We start from the raw sequence: 24,792 nt of genomic DNA on the forward strand, positions 1-24,792 counted from the left end.
GTATTTTCGAGCGATCACTTTTGAGAGATTTGTGCGTGGCTTGGTACTGGACGTGTTGAAGCATACGGCCGACCATGTTGTGCACGTGTTGAAGATATCAAGCTTGACACAGATCTGGAAATGCTGTCAGTGTACATCAATTTGACATTTCATAACTGTGGACATTAATAATAATTTTATTAGCTCTAGCAAATACTTGGCACACTGCAAGTGAGTTCCATGTCTCATAGAACTAGAATAAAAACCACAACTAAAAATGTACCTCGCTGCAGCACTTGGGTTAAAGGGCAGCTGTAGAGAAATTTCGTTGTAAATTTTTTATAAATGAACTATATATACAAGGGAAGCACTGTTTGGAAAGCTGCAGGGCTGGGAACTGGCTAAATTTTAAAATTGATGGCCTTTACCTAACATCTTGGCAGGCACTTTATGGTATGCAGTTGTACCCAACTGAGACTCCTTTGGAAACAAATTCCTGGGATTTGGTGCAATCCATATGCAGCAAACACAACCAAGGGAAAAAAGGGGGGGGGGGTGCTCACACGCAGTTGCTGAAACGAGTTTGCATATAGACTTTGTTCCCAGAACTGCGTGCACGTGCAACGGTTCTCAACATTCTGTGTATTGGGCCATTTCTGGCAACGGCGGCATTTATTTCACTTTTGATATCAAAATAACATCTAGTCCACTAGTATCTCGGGTGTAAAATTTTGCGCAGGAGCTGCTTTCTGTCTATTACAAACGATGACGTTTACACTGCTAAAAATTTCATCGCATTTGGCCTTCAAGTGGATCTTCAAGTGGATGACGAAATGAAGAAAAATGCGAGCTTTACAACATCATTTGGGGAACATTACTTCTCGCCTGGCACCACTGGTGTTGAGTCAATGTGCGGAAAGACTGGTGACTGCAGGTTGCCCCAACTTTCTATGTGGGTAGCTGTTTACCTTCTGTTTGCTGCTACGTGCGGACATCTAGTGAACTTGCCGACAAGTAAAAGATGAAAAATGCCGACCCAAAGCATTCTAAAAATCCAGATGTTTGCTTACCCATGTTTGCATATGCACTAGAAACTTTGTAAATACTGAAAGTTCGTAAAGGTGCGTGTTGGGCAAACAGCCTTGCCAACAGCATCAAAAAGTGAAACACAATTTGCGTGGCAGGCTACTTCTGGCAGTAAAAGGGCTTCGGTCCAAGAAAAACTATTGCTTAGAATCTGCACATGCTCCAGGGATGGGAGTGCTGCACCAATTGCGCCATCTTGTGCCAAACCACCGAGCTGCCGTCAACTTGCGCCAAAACACTAACTTCGGATGAAATGCTAAGTTTTGCGGGACGTTCGTGTTCTGTGGCAACCACACAGCCATGTGTTGGCTGGCATTTAGCCCTAGAAGCAAAGCTAAATCAATCCGTTTCAGCGTTGGTGTCATTGGAGTGTGGGTATGCTTGGTGGTGCCGTGGCGCAAGTTGGTCGCAGGAAAAGGAAAATACTTCGTGCTATACAATGCACTACGAATGTGTTATGTATCTCTCATGCGCTTGCGTAATATGAGGAACAAACTGACGCTCTTTTTTTATGGGGCAGTCGGGAAAGAAAGTCGTGCTCTCAGCTGACTGAATAATTTGTACGGTCTGTTGTTACACATTTTAAGGCTCGCTTGGACGCCCTATTGGTAAATCTACGTTGATTAACGGTGAACACCGTGCATGTAACATTAATATATATTTCGCAAGTGCACATTAAAACTCGACCATAAACATCCACTAGCAACTGCAAGCATCACTCTACTTTGCATTCTGGGTACTCGGTATTCTGCACAACCACACGGCACAAAATCAGACTTTTGTGGCTGCAAGACACAAACCGAGGATGTAAAGTTTCGTTTTTAGTCTACTGTAGCGTCTGAATAGTGTTTGTAAAGCGTCAGAGAATATGTGAATGACAGAAATTTCGTTCGCGGCTACGATGCTCACGATGAGACTTGTGGAGATTGAGTCCGAAAATTTTAGGAAACCATTGTTTGGCATTTGAAATATTGGTTGACACTTTACATTGAACTTATGGGGCAGCTCTAATAATCGAGCTCATGTAAAATATTGGTCTGTGGCACTGATCGGAAAGCCACTGAACACTTTTCCCCCTTTATTATTTTCATAAATCTCCAAGTTTTTCTCTTCTTTCTTCTTTCCAAGTTATGTGGAAAACTGGCAAACATGCGGTGACCAACAAGGAACTTCGCATTTATTATTTGGTGCTCTGCTATGCCAAGTGAATGTCACCAAGAATTTAAAAGATAACTAAGTACATTACATGAACGGCGTTCACTGTTGTTGATGGGTGTTGTTCATGGCTGTCACAATCCACATTTCCTTCTCATTGTGCATGAGTAAGTCTAATGAGCTAAATTCATAAACTTACCCGATCGACAAGGTGTCAACGAAAAAGGTGTAGAGTATGTTGAAACATGAGCAATAACTAGATTTAAAGCAACCTAGGATTTGCATTATCCAATATCCTTATTCAATAAGTGAGATAATTAATGTTAGATAATTAAACTTAAATAATAGTTGCTTGTGCACAATGAAAAAAAAAAGCTCTTGAATAGCAGTAACAAGAACCTATCAACATACAATGGGTGCTGTTTGTGTAAATCCTTTGGTTACATTTTTTTTGGACACATTTCGTTGGCATGTCCGGTGTGCACCTTAATAATGGTTTCCGAGGAACAAATTTTTTTTTTTCTGTCGGGTGTATGACATTTCACTTTTCCACTTTCAACTAATTTGCCGTAACCTAATAGTGTTCAGCAAAGTCAAATAATGAACATCTTTTCTTGATTTGTCTGTATTTCACTCATGTTTAGCCTTACCTAGTATGCTCCAAAAAGAACAATTCCTGCTCCAAACCTGCTCCAATGTGCCAAATTTGCTCCTCACAGAGCTGCTCAAAAATTCCCTTGGCCGCTTCCATCCCTGGTATTCCATTCTATAAACATATCAAACAGATCTTTGAACTATTCAGAAGTATTGCTCGACGCTAGCTGCAAGAATGGTCAATCGGAGGACTCCTTTGTGAGCACCCACTGACGAAGCGTCTTGTTCATAAGCACATGAACACCGTGGTCTATGGGTGACACGATGAATGGTATGCAGCCCAGACCCACACCAGTTGTGGTCCACTTGCAGGCATTGAGCGACAGGCTCGAGTATCGCTTGAGCAGAAAGAGTGACAGCGCGCACACCCTGTTGATTGTGAAGCCAGGTATGATGACCGAGGCCAGGGCCTGCCAGACCAATGTGTCGACGGCCGTGTTGAGCAGCTTCTTCTGATGGGATTTTGCGTCCGGGCATTTGACCTGGAAGAGAATTGTGCATCTGTCAGAATGAAGAAATCGCAGAGCTCTTTCGTGCAGGGATTAAACCATTTGGGACTACATGCACTCTGCCAATAACGGCACACATCGAAACTCAAATTTCTTTTTCCAAGTCTACGTCAACAATTTTGGCTTGCTGGAGGATTCTTATCCACTTCTTACAAGCCGATTCAGATTGGCTTGTAATAAAGTAACAGCGCGCTCATTTGAGTAAGAAAAAAAAGAATACTACACAAACTTGACAACTGAAAATTTCGGTAATTCACAAGTAACATGGCGTATTATAAATTCTGTTCTTAAAACCCCTGCAAACTTTTACACCATGCCAGACTTCGAGGCTCTCGGAGTATAATTAAACACCCTCGTTTTGATGTTTTAATACCCACTTTTGCATATCAGGTTCTCGGCTAATGGCTATGGCTGTCAACGAACAGTAGACTCTGCATACCCTCCTCGCAATCCTAATAAATTTAAATCTACCAACAGCTATTGGAATTGTAACCATATATAAATGGCCTTATGCCAGTCAAGCTTCCAGTTTTTTGTGACAACATACCTTCTTTGGCGCTCAAAGAATGCATCAATATCGTTTGTGTGACTTTAGAAAAAAATACATATTTTATAGATCTACATATCCAGACCTTTTTAAGTTCTCAGAGATAATCTCTATTCACAAGGCTGGTGACAAAAACATCCAAGAAAACTACCATCCTATCGCCATCATAAGTACTATAAATATTCTATTTGAAAAACTAACAGTCAAACGAATTATGTCTTTCCTAGAACACCAAAGTATTCTTACACCCTGTCAGCATGGGTTTAGAAACGGTAGGACAACTGACACGGTCGTCTTGCCCTTAACTTATTAACTTCCACTTAAATAATGATGGAAGAGTTGTAGGCATATTTCTTTAGATAAAAAAAAGCCTTTGATACTGTCAACCACAGCATATTACTAAACAAACTAGAATGCTATGGTTTTCGTGGAATGTGCCTAGAATTCTTTAAAAATTACCTAGAAAATCATAAACAGACAGTGCAAATGGCTGATACCTGGGGCTGAATAACGTAAAACTATTCCAATATGTTTTTATTCCAATCTCCTGACGTCAAATTTGTGTAACCGTCGACGCAAGCATCTGGCGGTTACCCGCAGGGTTGTATGAACAAACCAATCAAATGCTCTCCCCGTTCATAGGAGGTCACTTTTGTTTCCTTGAAAAACGAATAACATTGCCTGCACTGAGCTGCTTGTCTTATCTAGTTGGCTCACAAGAGGCGAGGAGCATGCTCAAGTGGAGAGGGATTCGATGGGGCCGAGCCACTGCACTGAATATCGATAAGCGGATGAAGAGGGTGGTGCCGGCGTCTGCGATTGGTCTGCTTTCTTTTAATATGCTTTCGGTGGCTCGTCGACAATCGCGGCGGCATGCAACGGAAGCTTAAGAATGACGCTAAAACGGATCCTGAGTACAGAAGAGTTGGCAGAACGAGGTCGTAAACGTGCTGAAAGTTCTTGAAAACGTTACACGGCCATGCAAAAAGTTTCATTACACGCAAGTAAACCCATGTTCTCCGGCAGGGGCGAGTAGCCAGTGCCGAAGCGATCGGCGGCAGCCATCTTTTATTCTTTTCGGAACGGGGCAGCCTGCAGCTATTCAGAAGAAAATTCAGTTTTGCTCGGCACATTAATGCATGTTTAACGCGTAGGCGTCACATTTACGTGGTAAGTTTTTGCGGTTTTGTGACGTAGCGTGAGAGGCAGGTGAAGTGGGTGCAGCCCGAAAACTTTTCACTAATAACCGAGGGCTAATGGCAAAAAGGCGTCGAATCAGAAATAACGATCTTTGTTTTGTTCGGTCAAATTATGCATAATCAGTGTGTACACATCATATCCTATGGGGAGCTATCATGGTTTTCGTGACGCCGTGTGACAGACAGGTGAAGAGGGGGGGGGGTGTCCAAAAAGTTTTTGACCAATCACAGTGGGCTGATTGCAAACGGAATAGAAAAGTTTGGAATAGTTTTACGTTATAGCGTCCCTGGTCCAAGTTTCTTGAAGCAACTATAGGTATACCCCAAGGCTCAGCTCTAGGACCCCAATATTTTTCACACTATACATTAACAACCTTCCTAGCTTGGTAAAAACTTTTCAATATTTATGTATGCTGACGATACAGCTCTCATTTGTGCCCACGACTCTCCGGTCCATACCTTTATTCGTGTGAACTTGGAGCCTGATGATATGCACAAGGCAGTTCTCTTCAAACAAACTAATGCTAAATACAGAGAAAACCAAGTACATCATTTTTTATTCACTGTGCAAAATTCTGGAGGAACACTCATGTGCACTTACGCTAAGCAATTTGGCGCTAGAATGAGGGAATTCAATAAAGTACCTAGGCGTTATACCCGATGAATCTTTTTAACTGGAAACCTCATATCGGCAAAGTCTGCAAGAAACTTAGTAAGGCTTGTTTTCTCTTGTACAAATGCCGAAACATATTTTACATACCAACATCATGAATAATTTATTTCATTATATTTCATAACCACTTAAATTACTGCCTGTGATCACACATACCGCACATATCTAGAACGAGTTGCAATACTTCAGAAAAGAACAACACACTTTATGACAAATTCAGACTATATTGACCACTCTTCCGAAGCCTAAATATCATGCCGTTCACCACTCTGATTATAAAACTGCACTAATTGTCCATTCTAGTATAAGCACCAACAATGCAGTCTGCTCATCACATTTTTTATGTTCTCGCTACGAAAGCCGTAACAAAGAAAAAGGCAATTACCTCACTCAGAAAAAAAAAATATCTACGATAACAGAAAACTTGCAGCTAATGGAGTCACCGAATGAAATAACCTTCCACTAGAACTAAAACAGAGTAAGAATATCTTGTTGGCATTGAACTTAGCATTGAAAAGACATTTCATAAGTAATATATAGCTGCTTGATATATTAACTGCTGAAAGCCATTTTTTTTCAAAACGAGTAACCATTTTGAATTGACTACCATGTATAATTGTGTTGTACATTATGCTCTGTACATATGTAACAGTATGTGTACAAATGTTATGAAACTTACCTGTATAAATGCAGGAAACATTTGAAATAGTATTGCAGCGTAATAACCGTGTTAGAATTAATAATCGTTAAATGTTAAATTAATAATCGTGTTATAATGTTAACAAAAATATTTTTGTATGTATCATTATTGTTTTGCTATGTGACATGCTCTTTTTCATAATTATGCTTGAATTAATCCCAACTAACATCAGGATATGGATTCAGATGCATTACTGCAATTCCATTTTTGTGAATTGTTTTATGTCAATAAAATTCAATTCTGCCACCCACAGGTTGTCACAAATAAATCACTGAAGTAGGGCTGTGCAAATATTCAAATACAAATTGAATAGTGTTTGCTATTCGATTCGAGAGTAAAGAAATTGTCAAATATTCATTCCACTTGAAATCGATATTCTATTTAATATTTGAAGGTAATTTTTCTAATGTATTTGTATACGATTTGAAAGTTTCGTTACACAAACACCCTTATTCTAAAATTATACAGCCATACTTTTCCAGAACACATCATGGTTCTCTCATAGATTGAAAATGGCTCCTTCATGAACCTCATGGATTTAAAAGATCATGGATTGTGCTTTTCGTCATCTACTTTCTTTGTGGAGCAATAATACATTGGCCCGCCAAGCAGCGTGGATATGCTTAGCACGTTAGCGCAACATGCGTCATCATGGCACACTGCTGCCTTAGCTTTGTAACTATTCTCATTTTCTTTCCTCTATCTTTTTTTTTTTTTCATGATGGAGTGATAGCGAGGGGTATGCGTATTGCTGGAATGGTGAAACGCTCCATTTATTTCTCGAGAGTGCTGCTCCGGCTTCGGCTCGTGTGTTGAAACTCAAACTGAATGTCATAGTACCTGTGTTTGTCCATTAGAAGGGCTTACTAATCCATTTGGTAAACTGCTGTCCCAACCGATAGACTCCTTTGTCTACTTATTGTAATGAACAGTTCAAGAAGTTCGAAGACGACCATTTATCGTGGGCCAACTTGTGCCCAGGCACGTAAATGAAAAGATGACTGCAGCGTTCCAAACAGGAGATCAAGAATGCCTTCTTCTCTTTTTTCTCTCGAGTGGCACTTCACCTCTTCTTCTTCTGGTATCCCCCGACAACAGCCATATACGATGTGAGTGTATACGGTGAATGCACCTGGCATTATGTCTTCATCTGTTTTTTCACCAATACGCCGTTGTTCTCTTGGAGGGCGCACAAACCTGCGTGCATTATTTAAAGATGGCTTCTGTCTCGCATCATTATTCCCCCTCCAAGAACGCATCGTCTCGGTGCCCATCCCTGCACACGTGATCACTTTCCTTTTAATTTCGGCATTGTGATGAACGCTCGGCGTGTCTTCGCAATCGGCACTTCCATGCTGACAGAGCAAGCGCAGAAAACGGGAAGATGGACGATGGACTAACCTAAGCTACAGTATTTAAGCACACATACTACATACAGCACATGGAGGAAGCTACGGCAGCTAGGCCCGAAGAGTGTACAAGGTGGCCATTTTGAAATGCCGATGGCCATATGGTAACCCAGATTTAGGGTCGCACTCGATTCTAACGCGCACGCAATATTTGGGCCCGTTTTATCGGGAAAGAATGTGCGTTAGATTCGAGTAAATGCGTTATGGTGTTTTTGCCGGGAAGAAAACTGTCGGTGTGTGGCCCTTTTCTTTTTTTCACTAGCGAAACCAGTTTCTCTAGTCCATATTTTTCTAGCAATGCTACTGCTTGTTTCTTCGTATCCTGTGGCTTACCATTTACTTCTTTAAAACACTTGTGCGTCACGTCCCAAGCTTTATCACAGTACACCTTATCTGGCAACACCACGAGAAAGCCTTCTTTGTCTGATTTTAGTACCCACAATTCCTTTGAGTACAAATAGTGAGCCATCAGCCCTACACAAGGTCGTTGGTTTCTCCTGCTTTTGTAGCAGGAGAAAACAATAACAGTAAATTGTAGAATCTTCGAACATACCTAAACTACAGGGAGCATGTGTTAGCCATCCGTCTGTTGCATTTATGATAGTGAAATTAACGTGCTCAATATTAGATGATAGTGTGTCAATTATGATGCATTTTATGAGTGTTGTTATCATGTGGAACGGATGCTCTGTAGCGCATGCTTGGTGATCATGTGATGGAAAAGAAAAAGAAAACTGCGCTGGTCCTTACGTCCTTTTCTTGTTGTCTTCATTCAGTGTGTGCAAAACTTTCCACAATGAAGTCATATCAACTAGCCCGCCTTTCAGTCTTATTACAGGACAAAGCATTTGAAGATGACAGCACTTCCCTGTGTTGAATACTGTGTTCTGCATTTACGTTGTTACCCAAGCACAATGAAAAGTCACCAACAATCCAATCCATAACGGCTGTGTCAACGATAAAGTTGTTGCTACATGCTGGTAGCAGTATCTATGAGTATAACAGTATGGCAGATAGAAACCTAAGAATGTCATTGGTCACAGGAGTTGCAGATATACGCCTGAAACTTGTGCTGCTTTCAGCATACTGATTGATTTTGTTAATTGAATGATCAATCAATTGTTTGACAGCCCACTTGTACATGCAGTAGAAAAAAAGGTAAACAATTAAAATGACAACTACTTCATCCATAATGTAATTAACTGCATTGACCAATTAATACCCCACGAGAGTAATGGAGGAATTGCTAAAGCGCAACCGATTACTTGTACATTCCATTCCTCATAGACTTTACTAAGATTGCATAAATTCAATAAATTGAATGATCTAGCCTGGCTCTTTCAGTGCATTCACTGCAGCCATTCACACATTATTTATCTTCACTAGCAATCGCTTTTCAGAGTTTTTGACGGTCACCTTTTCTTTATTTCGTGTGAGGATATCAGAAGTGACACTTAAAACTTTCTAAACACTAATAACTTGAGGACGGTGTTCAGTGGTGTAGCCTGTGGGGTACACTGGGCACATGCACGCTACCCCCCCCCCCCCCCAAATAAAAATTTCTGGATAAGTCACTGCCGGTGTTTCGACATATGAACACTTTGTACACAAGATTCTGGTTGTGAAATGATTGTAGTTGCATGCAACTTTCAGCAAAAAGCTGAATAAGAAATCTTCCATAAGTAATTTCCTGGCATCTGCCATTTAAAGGGACACTACAGGTAAATATTAAGTCCAGCTAAAGTGATAGATTAGTCCTTGAGAATATCTAAGGCATCAATATTATCACGAACAGAGCCTTAAGTGTCTAGAAATTGAGGTAAGTGCAGGACATTATTAGAGACTCCCCCGGGGCATTCAAGTACTTGCTGGATGACGAAAGCACTCCTCAGTTAAATTCTGTCACTAGTACTCAATCACTCGTTGCACAAAACATCCTTGTATTGTAAGATGGCAGCAAAAGGGGGTGATGGCGTATGTGACGTCACCACTCCCCCAGTTGGGTTGCGAGTGATTTGAATTGCGATAAAGATATTCAGACCCTTCAGATGCAATTTTGTCGCAAACTAGGTATTTTCTTGGCACGAAACAAGCCTTTCGAGGTTTCTGGAATGGTATTTAAACAGCCCATGTCGACTTAGTATTTGCCTTTAGTGTCCCTTTAAGTGGTACTACTATTGCTCCATGACTCTGGAGTCATAACAGCATTGGTTCTTAAAATTTGTCGCCCTACATCTGGTGAATGGAATATCAAAATGGCTGGTTACATATAAATGGTTACTGAAAAAGTAACTGAATTACAGTTAGTGTTATCGAGCAAAAAATGTAATCGATTAAAGTATTTAATTACATAAAACTCATTACATACAAGCCTGCTTGAATGCCAGGCTAAACCCACATGTTGCAACATTACCTCCTGAATCAATGATATTCATGGAATTTCTTTAATTACTTTCACATCAGCTGGTGTAGGGGTCAGTGCTAAATGAAAGTGATGCCATTGAAAGTGACAAGTAAAGAGCATGGCCTCTGGTATGCACACACTGCAACCTCATTGTCAAGTAGATTTTTGTTTAGACTGCAAGGGATGGAGATACCTTTCCCTAGAAAATTGGGCAGTCGGTCAAGGATCAGTGGCCAACACACCAGAACTGGCTTTCCACAACTATGCCTCAAAATTTTCCCACTGTGGCTGAAGCTGAAAGTCGTCAATCATTAAAACACACCCCTTCTCCTTTTTCTATCTACCCGACCACCATGCAGAAATGATGACACTTAAATGCCGATCTGACCAGGCATCTCCGAACACGGCAAAGCCTTCAGCATGCCCCTGTGCTTGGAGAAGTTAATTGGACGTCATTAAAATTTTTTATTCTAATCTGGTTCATCATGCATGCAGGTCTCTATTGTCTTCCTTTCCTCTGCCTCTTTCTCTCACCTATGTTTTTTTACCGTGTGGTTCAGAAAGGCATTCTTCTAACCTCCAACCAGATACTACTTTGTTCAACTTCCTGGGTTTTTGTATCACCATTTTCTCTTTTGGATTGTGCCACCACGTGACTGCACTTCCTTGACCTTTCATTGTGCCTTCAACTATCTATCTTGATGTAACGCAATTGTACTGTGTCGTTTCTGGATGGGCGCTGTTGTTACAAGCGCCTACTGCTTTTGCATTAGCATGATAGACATAGCCTCTTGCAACTTTTGTGATTGCAGAGACTATTGCATGTATCCGCATCTACTGCGCTTCTTTTGATGATGGAAGACAGACTTTGCCTGCCACTTTAAGCCAACTTGACAACAGGGCATTCACAGAAGAAAAAGATATTGGGACCGTGAACTTTATCATCATCCACGCAGGAAGACACCAGAGCACTGCTGTACTTTTTCAAAAACGACGGGACCCTGAGAAAGCTTGAATGCACAGTTAACACTATTGTATGTGCATATGTGCATCAGTCCTTATACCTTACCTTTTTGTCTTACTTCCTTCTCCTCCACTACAGGATAGCAAACAAGGTGCAACTTGGTTTAACCTTCCTTCCTTTCCTTCTCTTTCTCTCTCCTTACGTGAACTTTGCCATCAAGCAAGACGGCTTGGGCAGAAAACTCATTGCTTAAATGAGGTCATCGAGCAATAAACTTATGGATGTTGTCCAACACTACGGTTATTCTTGCCTGCCTCATGAAACGTAAGCAAGTATTATAGTGAAGGAACAAGAGTGCTTGCTACAAGTGCCGAAAAGAAAGTCACAAAGTACAAATGAGTAACAATGGTTGCACATGATTGTGCGTGAGATACTTTTGTCAAGAAATTGCAAATTTTTATGCTGAGTGATTGCATATGCACTATTAGTGGTGAACAGTAATCATACAATGTATGTCACTGCAGCAAACGTTTTGGCAAGGGGACTTGTTAGGGCAGAGTGGGCTAGACAAGTTCCCTTGTTTGATTATACTGTTCATCAGGTGTGTTTCTTTTCTGTGATACTGTCTTGTTTCCCTATTTGCACTACAATGCGTTACATGACGAAAACTGAGAACTTCGTAATAGGTTAGTGACGCTCATACATACCTTGTCAGCCTTAAGAACCTTGTCCGTGGTGTCAGCCACGACATAGGCACTTGCTGCTGCATAGGACAGGCGGACGACATTGACGTGAACTAGGGCCCGGAAAGCTTCTCCTACTTCATTTGTATAGCCTGAAAAGAGAAAGAAATGTGACATATAGGCTAATATATGCCACACATATATGCCAATGCACGTGATAGAAGGGAAACGTAGGCCTGCTTCTGCAATAACAAGGCATCGCAAGGTTTCGATGCACTGGATATAAACGGGACATTATGAGCTGTACGGATCTGCATACACACAGTGAAAATATGTTCATCTGGTCGCTTTGAATTTAGAATTATCGCGAAATTTTCACGCGTGAGTGCGGTTATGTAAATATATCTGGAGTCACCAAGTAATAAAAAAGATCGCTGCATAAACCTAGAAATTTGACAATCAACCGGCTCAACCGTTGCACCGTTTTCACACACAGCCTCGTTAAAAACGACGTTTCCTGCGGCTCATCATTGAAGTAGTGTGCAAACGGAACACGGGTAATTGAGCTTTACACGGAAAAGTATGGCGATAACGCACCTACATTATTCATAGGAGACACGAAGGCGCTAATAAAGAAAGCAGTTCCACTTTCAACAGGCCACATTTCATTACGCGTAACCTTCCGGAAGTCTTTAACGGCGACGTCCCCTTTGTTCACTTGTATTCCCATCGCTATTATAGGTTACGAGAGAGTTTCCTCGTCGGATACGCTCGTTAATATTCCCGCACGTGACGGGCATGCGGCTACGCATGCCTTCATGCCTTTGCAATAATAATCGCAACGTTTGTTCAAAAGACAAAAAAAAGGGGGGGGGGGCATACCTAGCAAGCGAACAGGCGTATCTCTGAATATGTCGGTCGCTGGTACCGTCGATTCCTGGGAGTACGCCATTTCAGAGTTTGTCTTCGCGTCATTTGAACCTTTCGCAGCCATTCCGGGCGTCTGCACCAAGAGCGCGTGCGGCTTTTCTCCCGAGTGTTCCAGGTGTTCCTCAGTTTCGCGTGCTTGCGTCACGCGCTGCGTCAAAAAGACAAGTCAAGGACGCGTTGCCAAGGTGCCACAATGTCTTCTTAATATATACACTATAACTGAGAATACCTGCTACATTATTTACATTTTTTTTTTTCAGTCGCGGTTGTTGCTGACCTGAGATGACTCGAATAGCCCATTCAGCGCCTGTGACTTTGTTAGCGCCTTGCTGCGTCCACTAGTGCACGAAGCAAGTCTCGGAACCAGATTGTCTTAAATCTTGGAGGCTGTGTATCGTGAAAAGGACTTGGGAGGGTTACGAAGCTGACTGACAGATGGCAACACTAACACAGAGGGAGTAAGAGGTGCTGACAAATTTAAACTGGAAGAAAGCGGAAGAGAAAATTCCTAAGCGTACAGCCGCAGGGCTAGACGAGGTTCCCGTTAGGCTGATAAATGAACTAGGACCAAAAAGTAAGGAAGCTCTGGTGAAAGCAGTGGAAAAAAACTTCAAAAGATAGACGAATACCAGACAGTTGGCGACAAAGCAGAATGAATTTAATTTACAAAAGGAAGGAGGAGAAAGACAGAATTCATTCGTATAGACCATTGACCATTACATCGGTAATATACAGGCTAGCAATGCAGGCAATCAAATTAAAGCTTCAAGCATGGGCAGATAATAGTGGCATTTTGGGAAAGCGTCAGAGTGGCTTCAGAATAGGCGTTTGGATGATAACTTACTTACTCTTACTCAGTGTATTGAAATATCAAAAGCAGAAAGCAGACCGTTGTATGTGGCCTTTTTAGACATTACAAGAGCCTACGACAACGTAGACCGCAACATGTTGTGGGATATTCTGGAAGGGGAAGGCTTAGGTAACGGTTGTCTACAGCTTTTGAGAGAGATTTACCTAGAAAATACCGTTTGCGTTGAATGGGAAGGGATGAGGAGCGAGGAGAATGTTCATATCAACAAGGGACTGAGGCAGGGGTGACCTTTATCCCCGCTGCTGTTTATGATGTACATGGTGAGGATGGAGAGGGCGCTAGAAGGAAGTAATATCGGGTTTAATCTCTCATACAAACAGGCGGGTACAGTAATTAGAGAGCAGCAACTCCCAGATTTATTTTATGCAGACGACATTGTGTTGCTAGCTAATTATATAACAAGCAAAGTGATTTGCAACGTCTGGCTAATATCTGTGGACAGGAAGGCAACAATTTAGGTTTGAAATTTAGTGTTAGAAAATCCGGTGTTATGGTATTCAATGAAAACAGTGAACAGACAGTGGAGATACAGGGCCAAGAAATACCTCGGGTAGGGTGGCTAGAATTCTAGCCACCCTACCTCGGGTAACAGAATATAAATACCTTGGTACATGGATAAACGAAGGCAATGGATATGTGGAAACACAGGAAAAAACCATAACAGTAAAGGGGAAGAGAAATGCAGCCATAATGATTGTAGTTGTGTATTCTATGCTTTCTTTGTGTTTAGACATGTTCCATCTTATGCTACTGTATTCTTCAGTGCAAAATAAAAATGAAACACCGAAAATGTTTGTGTTGTGACATGTTTGGTGTAGTACAGATAAAAATCTACAAAAAAGTAGCAGGGCATTTATATGTAGCCAAGATAAAAAACTAAAAAATTGGGGATCGAAATTGCATTGGCCAAAATGCTTGGCTTCCATAGCAAGAATATGCTTGGCTGTTGCATGGTGTTCCACTGCAGTGCCAGCTATGGCAAGAGGTGTTTCCAATCGTTGGCCATGCATGGCCTTCCATTGCTTGGCCAATGGTAGGCTTGTCACTCCAGCCACGCACAGACCTTGCTTGGCCTCCAATAACTTTCCAATGATGGACAGCTTGGCCAATGATGATTTACCATGCTTGGTTCTAGCAAATTTTGCTGGTAGGGACGAGACCAACGGTATATATAAAAAAAAGAAGAATGTGTGCGATTAATTAACGAAGACTTGCTGAAATCTCTTCAGTGGGGATGCATAGAAATTTATAAATGTTTGCACTGATAGGATAGGGAAGCGAATGATACGAAAAGGGAGGCGCACTTCTTGATATATGATAGTGTTCGCGACAAATTTAGGGAAACCAAGACATAAACGCAGTGATTCTCGTTCTAAATGTGCGACTGCTGCCGCTGCGCGTCTTTGAAGGCGGCACTGCGCGTTCAACGGGGCTCAAGCTTGGCACCACAGCACAATCTCGGCCCATTGCAAAGCAGCACCCGTGCGTTACGCGCCACGAAAGCGCTACTGGCGTTCTTGCAGGCCACGAGCCTTAACGAAACTTTGTGAATATCTCTATAGTATATATATATATATATATATATATATATATATATATATATATATATATATATATATATATATATATATATATATATATGTGTGTGTGTGTGTGTGTGTGTGTGTGTGTGTGTGTGTGTGTGACCGTGCGTGCTGTGGTGTTTATCACTGTACATATAATAATCATGACCCAGCACCTGGAGTAGCATGTCAGGCGAATAGCCAGGCTAGCACTTCCAGCATACCATGAAAGCTTGTTTCTCTCTCTCTCTCTCGTTATAAAGGAACAAGGAGTCGAATTTTGTAAGCAGGTCCTCCAGGGAACAAAACGCAGCCGAACTCTGACAACGAGCGAGCATACATGCAATAAATAATTACAAGGACAACCCTGCGCGTTCCGTGGCGATATTGTTGTACGCTACATACCTACGTCGCTTGCTCGTATAGGTGTTCTGTGGCTTGCTTCCTTGGATGCACTGTGTTCTATGTGTGGGCTCCAGTTAAGTTTATCGTTGTACATAACTCTCATATACTTAGAAGGAGAGATAGAGAGAAACGAGAAAGGAAAGGCAGGGAGGTTAACTAGACTTTGTCCAGTTTGCTACCCGGGTGAAAGAAAGAGAGAGAGAAGACGCGAGTCCATCGCACTTTCACATGCACTAAGCCAGGTGCACCATATCTAAAGCTGGGCACTCAAATCTGTCGCGTTCGTGTACTGTAGAGAAGCTCGAATGGCTTTCTGGGCTGATGAGCTGTGAGGCCAGGCTCCCAGGACCTTTGATTCTGTAAATGGCCTATCGTCCAGTCTATTCAAGGCATACTGGAGTGACTTATCCACTTATGGGATAACCTCTTGTCGTTTTATCAGCGAAATGTGTACGCGAACGGTTTTAGGAAAAAACTAGGATCACACTTTCGCTGACGTTAAGGTCAGCAAAAGGTTAAGGTTAAGCGGTCAATGCCATCCAGTCACATTCTAAGGCTACGCATATAGCACTGCGGAGTTTGGTTTAATGTGCACGTGTACTGACGCAGCAAGAGATGCTACGCCATCAGCGTAAACACTCGCCTGCACATCCTGTTGAGCTAGGACAGAGCTTAGTAAACCGTTAAGCAGCAATGACGACATTACTAGAAGGAGATCTCTACGTTGTTTATACTTTCGCGTACACGATCCCCACAAAGATCATTAAAATTTCCTGCCGTCTAAAAATGCATATATTCACGCTAGAGCATACTGTGGAAGGCATGCATTTTGAAGTGCCCCTATTAAAACGACATGTCCTACACTGCCACATAATTAAACTTTACTAATATTCGAGGTGACTAAGCTGGCATATTGTTTCCGGCGTCAAGCAAGCTGTATTCGGCTTTTTATATAGGTCAGGATGCGTGCGCCAAATTGAGTACCCACGTTCGAACCCAATTTCGAACGAACTCAATATCGTATTTTCTATCTAGCAATTTACCTATTCGGTCGTACGTGTAAGGTTCGTTCAATGAGTTTCAAAGGATTGGACGCAGTGGCGTAGCTAGGTCGTCTGGCACCTAGGGCCCATAGGTCTCCTGTCACCCCCCCGTGTGAAGTCGAGGAAGTAGAGGATATCAACAATTTCCGGGTGTCTTCAGACGTATATGACCCCCCCCCCCCCCAACTGGCTCCTTGCACCCGGGTGGAAGCATTCAACCGGGTTTATCGGAAGCATTCTTCATTCAGTCATTGAGGTCACAGTGCATTAGTGTGCCTTCTTTAACCTTGTACAGGGCTGAATATGGTTGTTTGGATTCTGTCGCATGAGTGCGCTCTTGTGATCGGATGCTGGTGGTTCCTGCACATGGTGCACACTGCGCATGTTCCTTTAGTTTCTGCAGTCTATAAAGGAGTGACGCAATAAAATGATGTCAGTTGAGAGTAGCGCCTTGTCCTATCGTCTTTCTTGCGTCTGTTGTTTTGCGCTTAACAAAGTATTTATGGAGATCGCACAGCACATTACTGGACTCAACCAGACCATCGGTACAGGCGCCGGCGGGAAATAGAATGTGGCAGGACTTTTCGCCTCCTTACTAAAGTTAAGCGATGCCAAGCAAGCGTGCTTCATCGCATTCGTCTGGGCGTTGCCTTCACTCGACGCTATGCTCATCTTATCGGACGTGCGAACATCCCGAACTGTGAACACTGCTAAGTGTCTGAAACTCTTCAACATATGTTTTGCGACTGCCCCTCTCTAGGCATCACAGCCGAAGACGCCGGCTTCGACGCTAACAGGGATTGGCAGGCAAATCATTGTCCGAAAGTACTAGTATTTTGTCCGCAATGTGTGACCGTACAGCAGCATCAAGGGCTGCTATGGACTACTTGAAGATCACCTGACTAGACGCAAGGCGTTAAGGGAACTGCTGTGTTAGCGCATATTGCTGCATATCATATTGACCGCAAATAAAGACAGGGGGTTTGGTTCTATGCATCTGTTCTCCTATCATCATCATCTTTCATCGCTCATTTCGGTCCCCTTTCCGTTTTTCCCCTCTGCAGAGAAGCAGGCCAGAGCATGCTACCTCAGGCCGACCCCCCCCCCCCATCTCTCTCTCTCTCTCTCTCTCTCTCTCTCTCTCTCTCTCTCTCTCTCTCTCCAGCGCCTTGCCGTTTTTTAACAGAGGAATTCTTTCTGCGAGTCTCCATTCGCGGGGAAGACGCGAATTTCTAGTCGAATAGTTAACAATATTGAACGGTTTACTCAGAGGCAATCCGTATGTCGACTTTAATTATCTTTCTCCTCTCTCGTTGTGCTGACCATTGTTCCGGTGTTAGCCAACAAAGTAATATCGGTGTCACAAGGTCACTTTCGATCGAACTCGGGCTCAATTCGGATTGAGCTCGATCCGGATCGAGTTCTGCTGCACATTCGTTTTCGATCGCGATCATGCTCGATCCAGATTCAAACAATTCGCGATAAGTGCATCGCGATCGAGTCTCTTCATCGCGATCGTACGACCATGTAGTGGCAGACGATAAGCAGACGACAGTAGCCTAATTACCCCCAATGACAAACGAAATAACAACTTCCTTTTTATATAAAATATTCTTTATTACAATTTTTCCAGCTTAGAAAATTTGATTAGTGCTTTAAACCCAGGAACGACAACTGGTGCCTTCACACAAAGCTGATCCGTATCGTTAGGGTTGGACCGTGTAGGAGCGATCATTGCTGATCGTGATCGAGAAATTCGATCCGGATCGGGCCCGACCACGATCAAAAGTGTCCGTGCGACACCTGTATTAGAATGTTACAGTATTGCCCGTCACGCGAAGAACAGCTGACCTTTTATACTCTTCCGTGCGGCGTTTGTTGGATGAACATTCGCAGCAAGTTCGAGGCGATGACGATGATGTTGCTGCTGATGATGACCAACCTTTATGTTGCGTATCAACCATGGAAGGGGGATATGCCGAGAATCAGGCAGCTGGAGGTAGCTGAAGGGAACGTCTTATTCGAAGAGGAAAAAACGAAAGAAGCAAAGAACAGAAGGAAAAACCGGAAGAAATCACATGAACGATAACGTCATGTAAATAACATCGCAGGGTGTTTCTAAGCACGTTCTGCAACTTTCCAAATGCGACATATATGCCACAAATAGATTATGTAAGATTTCGCCTAATTAAACTTAGTTGATTGGTAAACTAATCGCACTTAAAGAACAAGACGGTTTGAGTAACTTGAAACGACTACGAGCACTGTAATTTTGCTCTTATTCGCCTAAAGCGCACCGCTCTATTTTAAAGGTTTGCTTCTATACTTACGTGATACACCCGAGCACTTTTAGATCCTAACGCGTTGAACACCGCGAAGCAATGAACTGAAGCCAACGTCGTCGACATCTCGTCCGGCCGACTGAGATATAAGTGTTTCGGGATATTATTGGCAAGGAAACGGGCCACGGGAAACCTGTTGAGTACAGCATCGCTCGAAAATTTTCATGCTTTTTCTAGAGTGAGCGCATTACCAAGTCCGCTTAAGTCGGGCCGTCTTTCTTTTACGAAACTGCCCATTGCAAGGTATCGGCAACGGGCTCGCTGGTTACGATGAGCGCGGTCACCCGCTGGTGACAAAGCCCACACTGGCAAAAAAAACTACATATTCTTGTTTAATTCTTTCGCTCTTGTTAAATGTTATAAGCATGAGCTTATAACATTTAACGTTTTAGTTTAGTTTTAGTTTAACGAAGTTCTCGACTTAGGCAATCGGGTCCCATCGACTTCGTTAAGTTGAGGTTAAACTTTACTGCTGTTACTATACTGTTAGTCTACTGCTGGAGTTGCTAGTGCTACTACTACTACTACTACTACTACTACAGGGTACGCACCACAGACTGCGAATACTCTTTGTAGCTGTAGAGTAAAGATGTAGAAGTCGAAAGCCTGGTCAAGGCTCGTTCCGGTTGAGGCGTCTTAATTGTCAGTCCTAGATATCATTCGCTCGAGCGGGGCCTTCCTTCTTTCCCCGCACTATCACGATGCATACGCATTCTCCAAGACAGGGTAACGCATTTCTTTCGTTCACAGCTTTTATTATCCATTCTGCTTACCCGCGACGAACATATAGGCTATCAGAGCCTTGCAAGGTATCATTTCGGGTATGGGATATATACCTCCACATCACGGTGGCGGAAAGCCTGAGATTTCTTTAAAAAAAACAACAACGAAACCAACAAACAAACATGGAAAGTGATGCGATAAGACAACGGCAGGGGCACTCGAGCCAATGTGTGCTTGAGTATGGTGTGGCACGCAGTATTATCGCGCGCCCATTGTCGCTAGGTGGCTGTCAAGGACCGCACCTTTGTCTGCGACTGTTATCAAAACACGGTGGCCGCTGCGTTGGACACTGTTGGCGTTGCCATACGGGAGTAAGAGAAGAGCGTAATCGGAAACCTTCTGGGAAATCCAGTTGCCGTTACAGAACAGCTATATGGCTCCAGCCGGGCTTTCCCAGAACCGCGTAAGCAGCCGGACACCCGCGAAAGGGCGCAGACTTGCATGCAATACTGATTTAGGCTTTGATTGTCGGCGACAGTATAGTGTCACATGGTGCACGGCCTAATGCAGAGATAAACTGTATAGATGCATTGTCAGCGCAACCAGCTACGATGGAGACTAGCGAAAAGAACACAGAACACGTGCCCCGTGTCCTCTTTGCTTCCCTGCGGTAACCTAAGCGGTGCTGTTGAGGTTAGATTATTACCAACTTGCCATCTGGGCTGTGTAGATACGTTTGCCAATTACGGTTCGCTCCTGTCAGAGGCATCTCTTCGGAGGCTTTCAATACCCGTGCCTCTCGGCAACTGCAGTGAACCCTCGTTGTAAGAAGGTCATCGGGACAGGAAGTAAATTTCGTTATAGGCGGGATATTGTTATAAGCGAAATCGCTTTAAAAATAGTCATCGAGTATGCTTGATTGGCTTCCGTCGCGCTCAAACTGGGTTTGCAGCGATGCGGAGCACTGCCGAGATTGGAGCCAGAGAAAGGTTACACCGTGCTGCCGAACGTTCACAGCTGCTCCCAGAGCAATCGTAGCAGCCACGTGGTCCAAGATTCCGTAGGATCGCGGTCGTGCTCCCGAGCACCAGCTACGAGTTGAGTGCTCTGACCTGGAGCGTGGCGCTATGAATCAACCAGTCGAATGAGCTCCGAGCGATTGATTTGGACCAGCCGAATGTAAACCGCACCGCGAGAGCGCTCGAAAGCGACTAGTCGAATGTAGCAGCACTGAGTATATAGTAGCTGGCCTGTGGTGGCGTGAGCTCGTGGATCGTTATGCTCCTTTTAAGACAAAACCGTACTCAACAGTGGCAGCGTGACAATGGGGAAATTTTGGTGGCTTTCGTGAACGTGAATATGTATGTATGTATGTATGTATGTATGTATGTATGTATGTATGTATGTATGTATGTATGTATGTATGTATGTATGTATGTATGTATGTATGTATGTATGTATGTATGTATGTATGTATGTATGTATGTGAGACGCGAAAGCCCAGAAAGTTTTCTTCTCAGTATGTGCCTTTATAATGGCAGCAGTGAATCAGCTCGGACTGGGAAAGCGGTCTCTGAAAGCCCCACTTTCGCTCGATCTGCCGAGAATTAAGGCTCCGTTATTAGCGTAAAGAACGGGGGCCAAACTCGCTTTCTCTCAAATTTTGTTCCGATGCTTCAGCGCCCGTGTACCTCGGTGGGTCATCATGGGTCTCGAGGTGCAGTTTCTGATGGAGCCGCTTAGGCCGCGGAAAAGCTTTCAAATACTTGTTGTGGATTTATAGTCTACGGATCTTTTAGAACGCTGCGCAGTCCTTCTTTACCGATGAACAATCATGTAGACCCGAGAGGAGTGCGTGAAAACCCATGACGTCATGCCAATGTGGCGCGGGAGCTATTCGGGCGGCCTCGTCGTTCGTATTTTGTCGTTGCATCATTCCTGGCCTATCAAGCCTACCAAGAGCGGCAGCTTCGCCATTGCATAAGCGTATACATACTCTGCTCATACAGCTTAGTCTCCATAGTGTCGCTTCAAAATCTGAAGTCAGAACCATCTACGCTCCTGTTGTTCCTGTTGATGTTGTAAATTACTTGGGTCAGCTGTGGATGTCGCGCAGCGAAGCTTCCACACAGGCCGATAATCAGAGTTCCCGGTAACTTTCTTTTTTTTTTTGAACCCGTGGAGGCGCTTGCTTGTGTCTTGCTAACAGAGTCGTCCTTAAGGGGTAAGATCGAATCGTTGATGGTGCAAGAGATGTTTTATTCTGTCGCGACTTTCTTTTTTTTCTTTTTGTGGCAAGTAAACACGACGGTGGCTGCGACAGACGACACGGGGACAGCACGAACTAAAGTTTATTGTCCAGTCGCTGCCAAACTCTCGTGTCAGACGTTTGGGCTCGAACAGGGCAGTCAAAATTCATGCATGGTTTTCAACTACACTTATCGTAGGTGCATGGTTCCAGCTCGCCGTATGTCGTGTGCTAGGATAAAATTGCTTTACAGCTTTAAAGGCGCACTAAAGAGGAACCAGTTCATCTTGGACGGATAAAGTAGCTTATCAAAACTCTACATTCGCTAATTTAACGTTTAATAAGTTCATTATTAGAAGAGAAAATGAAAGCAAAAGTTCATTTTTTAAAAAATTTCGCACCAAAAGAAAGCTTAGTATCTCAGAATTGGTACTTCAGTGTGATTTCATGGATTTCGAAAGTATTCTCGCTTACTTGTACCGCCGTGGCTCAGTAAAAAGACCCGGAAACCTGCTAGGATTTGTCTTTGGCTATATATTTGGCTATACGACGCTTAGTCCATCTCTACTGGTTAAACGTTTCCCTAAGCCCGAACAGAAGAAGCCTTTAAAATCTGTGACGTCAATTCGGGCCAGTGCGGGAGCTGCAAGGCGGCGTCGCCACCCGCCCTTGATTGTCAGTGCCTTCCTCTTCCTTCTTCCTCTTCGGAAGGCAAGAGTGTCTCTTTAATGCGGAACATCGTTCTCCGAGTCACAGCCACTTTTCTTTTCTTTTCTTTCTTTCGGGGGGAGGGGGGGGCAACTCGCCTTCGTCGTGGGCCGACCCCGGTGATGTATAGCGCAGTCTCAAAATTGTGTGCCCCTCAGGGGCGACTCAGCGTCTGCAACTGTGGCCACCATGCAATAATAATAATAATAATATTTGGGGTTTTACGTGCCAAAACCACTTTCTGATTATGAGGCACGCCGTAGTGGAGGACTCCGGAAATTTTGACCACCTGGGGTTCTTTAACGTGCACCTAAATCTAAGCACACGGGTGTTTTCGCATTTCGCCCCCATCGAAATGCGGCCGCCGTGGCCGGGATTCGATCCCGCGACCTCGTGCTCAGCAGCCCAACACCATAGCCACTGAGCAACCACGGCGGGTGTGGCCACCATGCAGTTACACGTGCCACGTATACGGATACATAACTAGTGGTACGTGCACTGGCGTGACTGCAAGTATTTGCCACGGGGTATGGCGCTGCCCTAGGCTGGGTCCAGTGCTCAGGTGGCGCTGGGTTTTGGTGCGCTTTCAAGCTTGCATCTTGCCATCACAGACGTTCTGTCATTACCTTTATTATATGCACAAACACTAAAGAACGTAATCGCCGCGCAACCACTCGCGACGTAACATTTAACTTGTTCGCGTACAGCCGTTCTCTGCGAGTCCTGTGTGCTTCGCGTTACGTTGACGTCATGCTACAGCTGAGTCTGCCGCGTTTTTTTTTTTTTTTTGTTACCGCAGAAGGTTATAAGTGAATAATACAGCTGAAATAATTTTGCTGTTTGTAACGTACAAATTGGGACCCTTATCGGTGCAAAAATTTATAGTGTGTTCTGTGGTAGCCGAGCGTTTAAGTAAAGTGTAAGTAAATAATACAGCTGAAACAGTTTTTTTTTTTTTGCTTATGACGTACAGATTGGTTCCTTCATGGGTGCAAGAATTTATGGTGTGTTCTTCGGCCGCCGAGCGCTTAACCACCCGCAGGAGTCGGGCTGCTCAGCGTGACGAATTAACATCCTATGTGGGCGCCTGCAGCGATGGGGTTACGGAAGCCGCGCGATGCAACGGGCAACGCCTATATAACTCATTTCTCCATCGCCGCGACGTCGCGAGTCGTTGCGTGACACCTCTCGAGTATCCCGCGCAACAATGCAGCCGACGCGAACGCTTCCTCGTTCTCGTTCGTTCGTTATTTTATTGCCCATCTTCCCGGGAAGGCGATTATGACACTGTCGGTGGGGTGACGCAACACTTACTTCGCCGCGGGGGTGCGACCGCGGTCGTCAAGCTGAGAAAGAAATGGACTCCCGAAAGAATATGTAAATATCCATGGGTATATATACAGCTGAAAACTATATACATAATGAAAGAGCGGCCGAAAGAGAGAGAGAGAGAAAAAAAAACAAGAAGGATGACGCGAGACAACGAGTACGAAAGAGAGAATGCACGGGGCAAGCCCATCGAGCTGTCTGTCTGCATTCGCGCCTGCCTGTTTTATGCGCGCTGGGCAACTCGCTGTGCGAAGCCTTGCTTCCTTGCGTGCGACGAGGAAACAGAACGTTATTGCCGCTGCTGAGCGCGTTACGAGAAGCGAGCTTTACGCATTTTTTTTTTTTTTTTACCCGATTGCGCATTTGGAGGACGCCTTGCACGGGAGATCGCGACTGCTGGCGCGTGTTGCGCGATATCCCCGTCTTCAATATGCAAATTACGGCGTTACATGCAGCCAAAGGCTGTTTTAATGCCACGCCTGCGTCTGTCTGTACGTCATTAAAACCATGGTGCAGGCAATGGGACAGGGTTGCCCAAGTAATAGTAATATAAAAAGAGCAAGAACACCCGGCCAAGTCGAACCTCGAAAAAAAAAAAAACAAAGAGAAAGAAAGAAAGAACAAGTCCTTACAATTCGGCTAGCGACCGGACATATACCGCGGGTGTTG

The 24,792-nt window shown here is 43.7% G+C and overlaps 1 protein-coding gene across 1 annotated transcript; it reads right to left on the reverse strand.

The window, feature by feature from the left end:
• Positions 1-156: 156 nt before the first annotated feature.
• Positions 157-13,242, reverse strand: LOC142575635 (mitochondrial fission process protein 1). Its single transcript, XM_075685154.1, has 4 exons — positions 13,170-13,242; positions 12,845-13,040; positions 11,987-12,114; positions 157-3,356 (listed from the first exon to the last, which is right to left on the reverse strand). The coding sequence occupies exons 2-4, from the start codon at positions 12,954-12,956 to the stop codon at positions 3,054-3,056; spliced, it is 543 nt and encodes a 180-aa protein (XP_075541269.1). The 5' UTR covers positions 12,957-13,040; positions 13,170-13,242; the 3' UTR covers positions 157-3,053.
• Between the last annotated feature and the right edge of the window lie 11,550 nt (positions 13,243-24,792).

Source organism: Dermacentor variabilis, chromosome 3 (genome assembly GCF_050947875.1).
Source record: "Dermacentor variabilis isolate Ectoservices chromosome 3, ASM5094787v1, whole genome shotgun sequence".
In the NCBI taxonomy this organism is placed as follows: Eukaryota; Metazoa; Arthropoda; class Arachnida; order Ixodida; family Ixodidae; genus Dermacentor; species Dermacentor variabilis.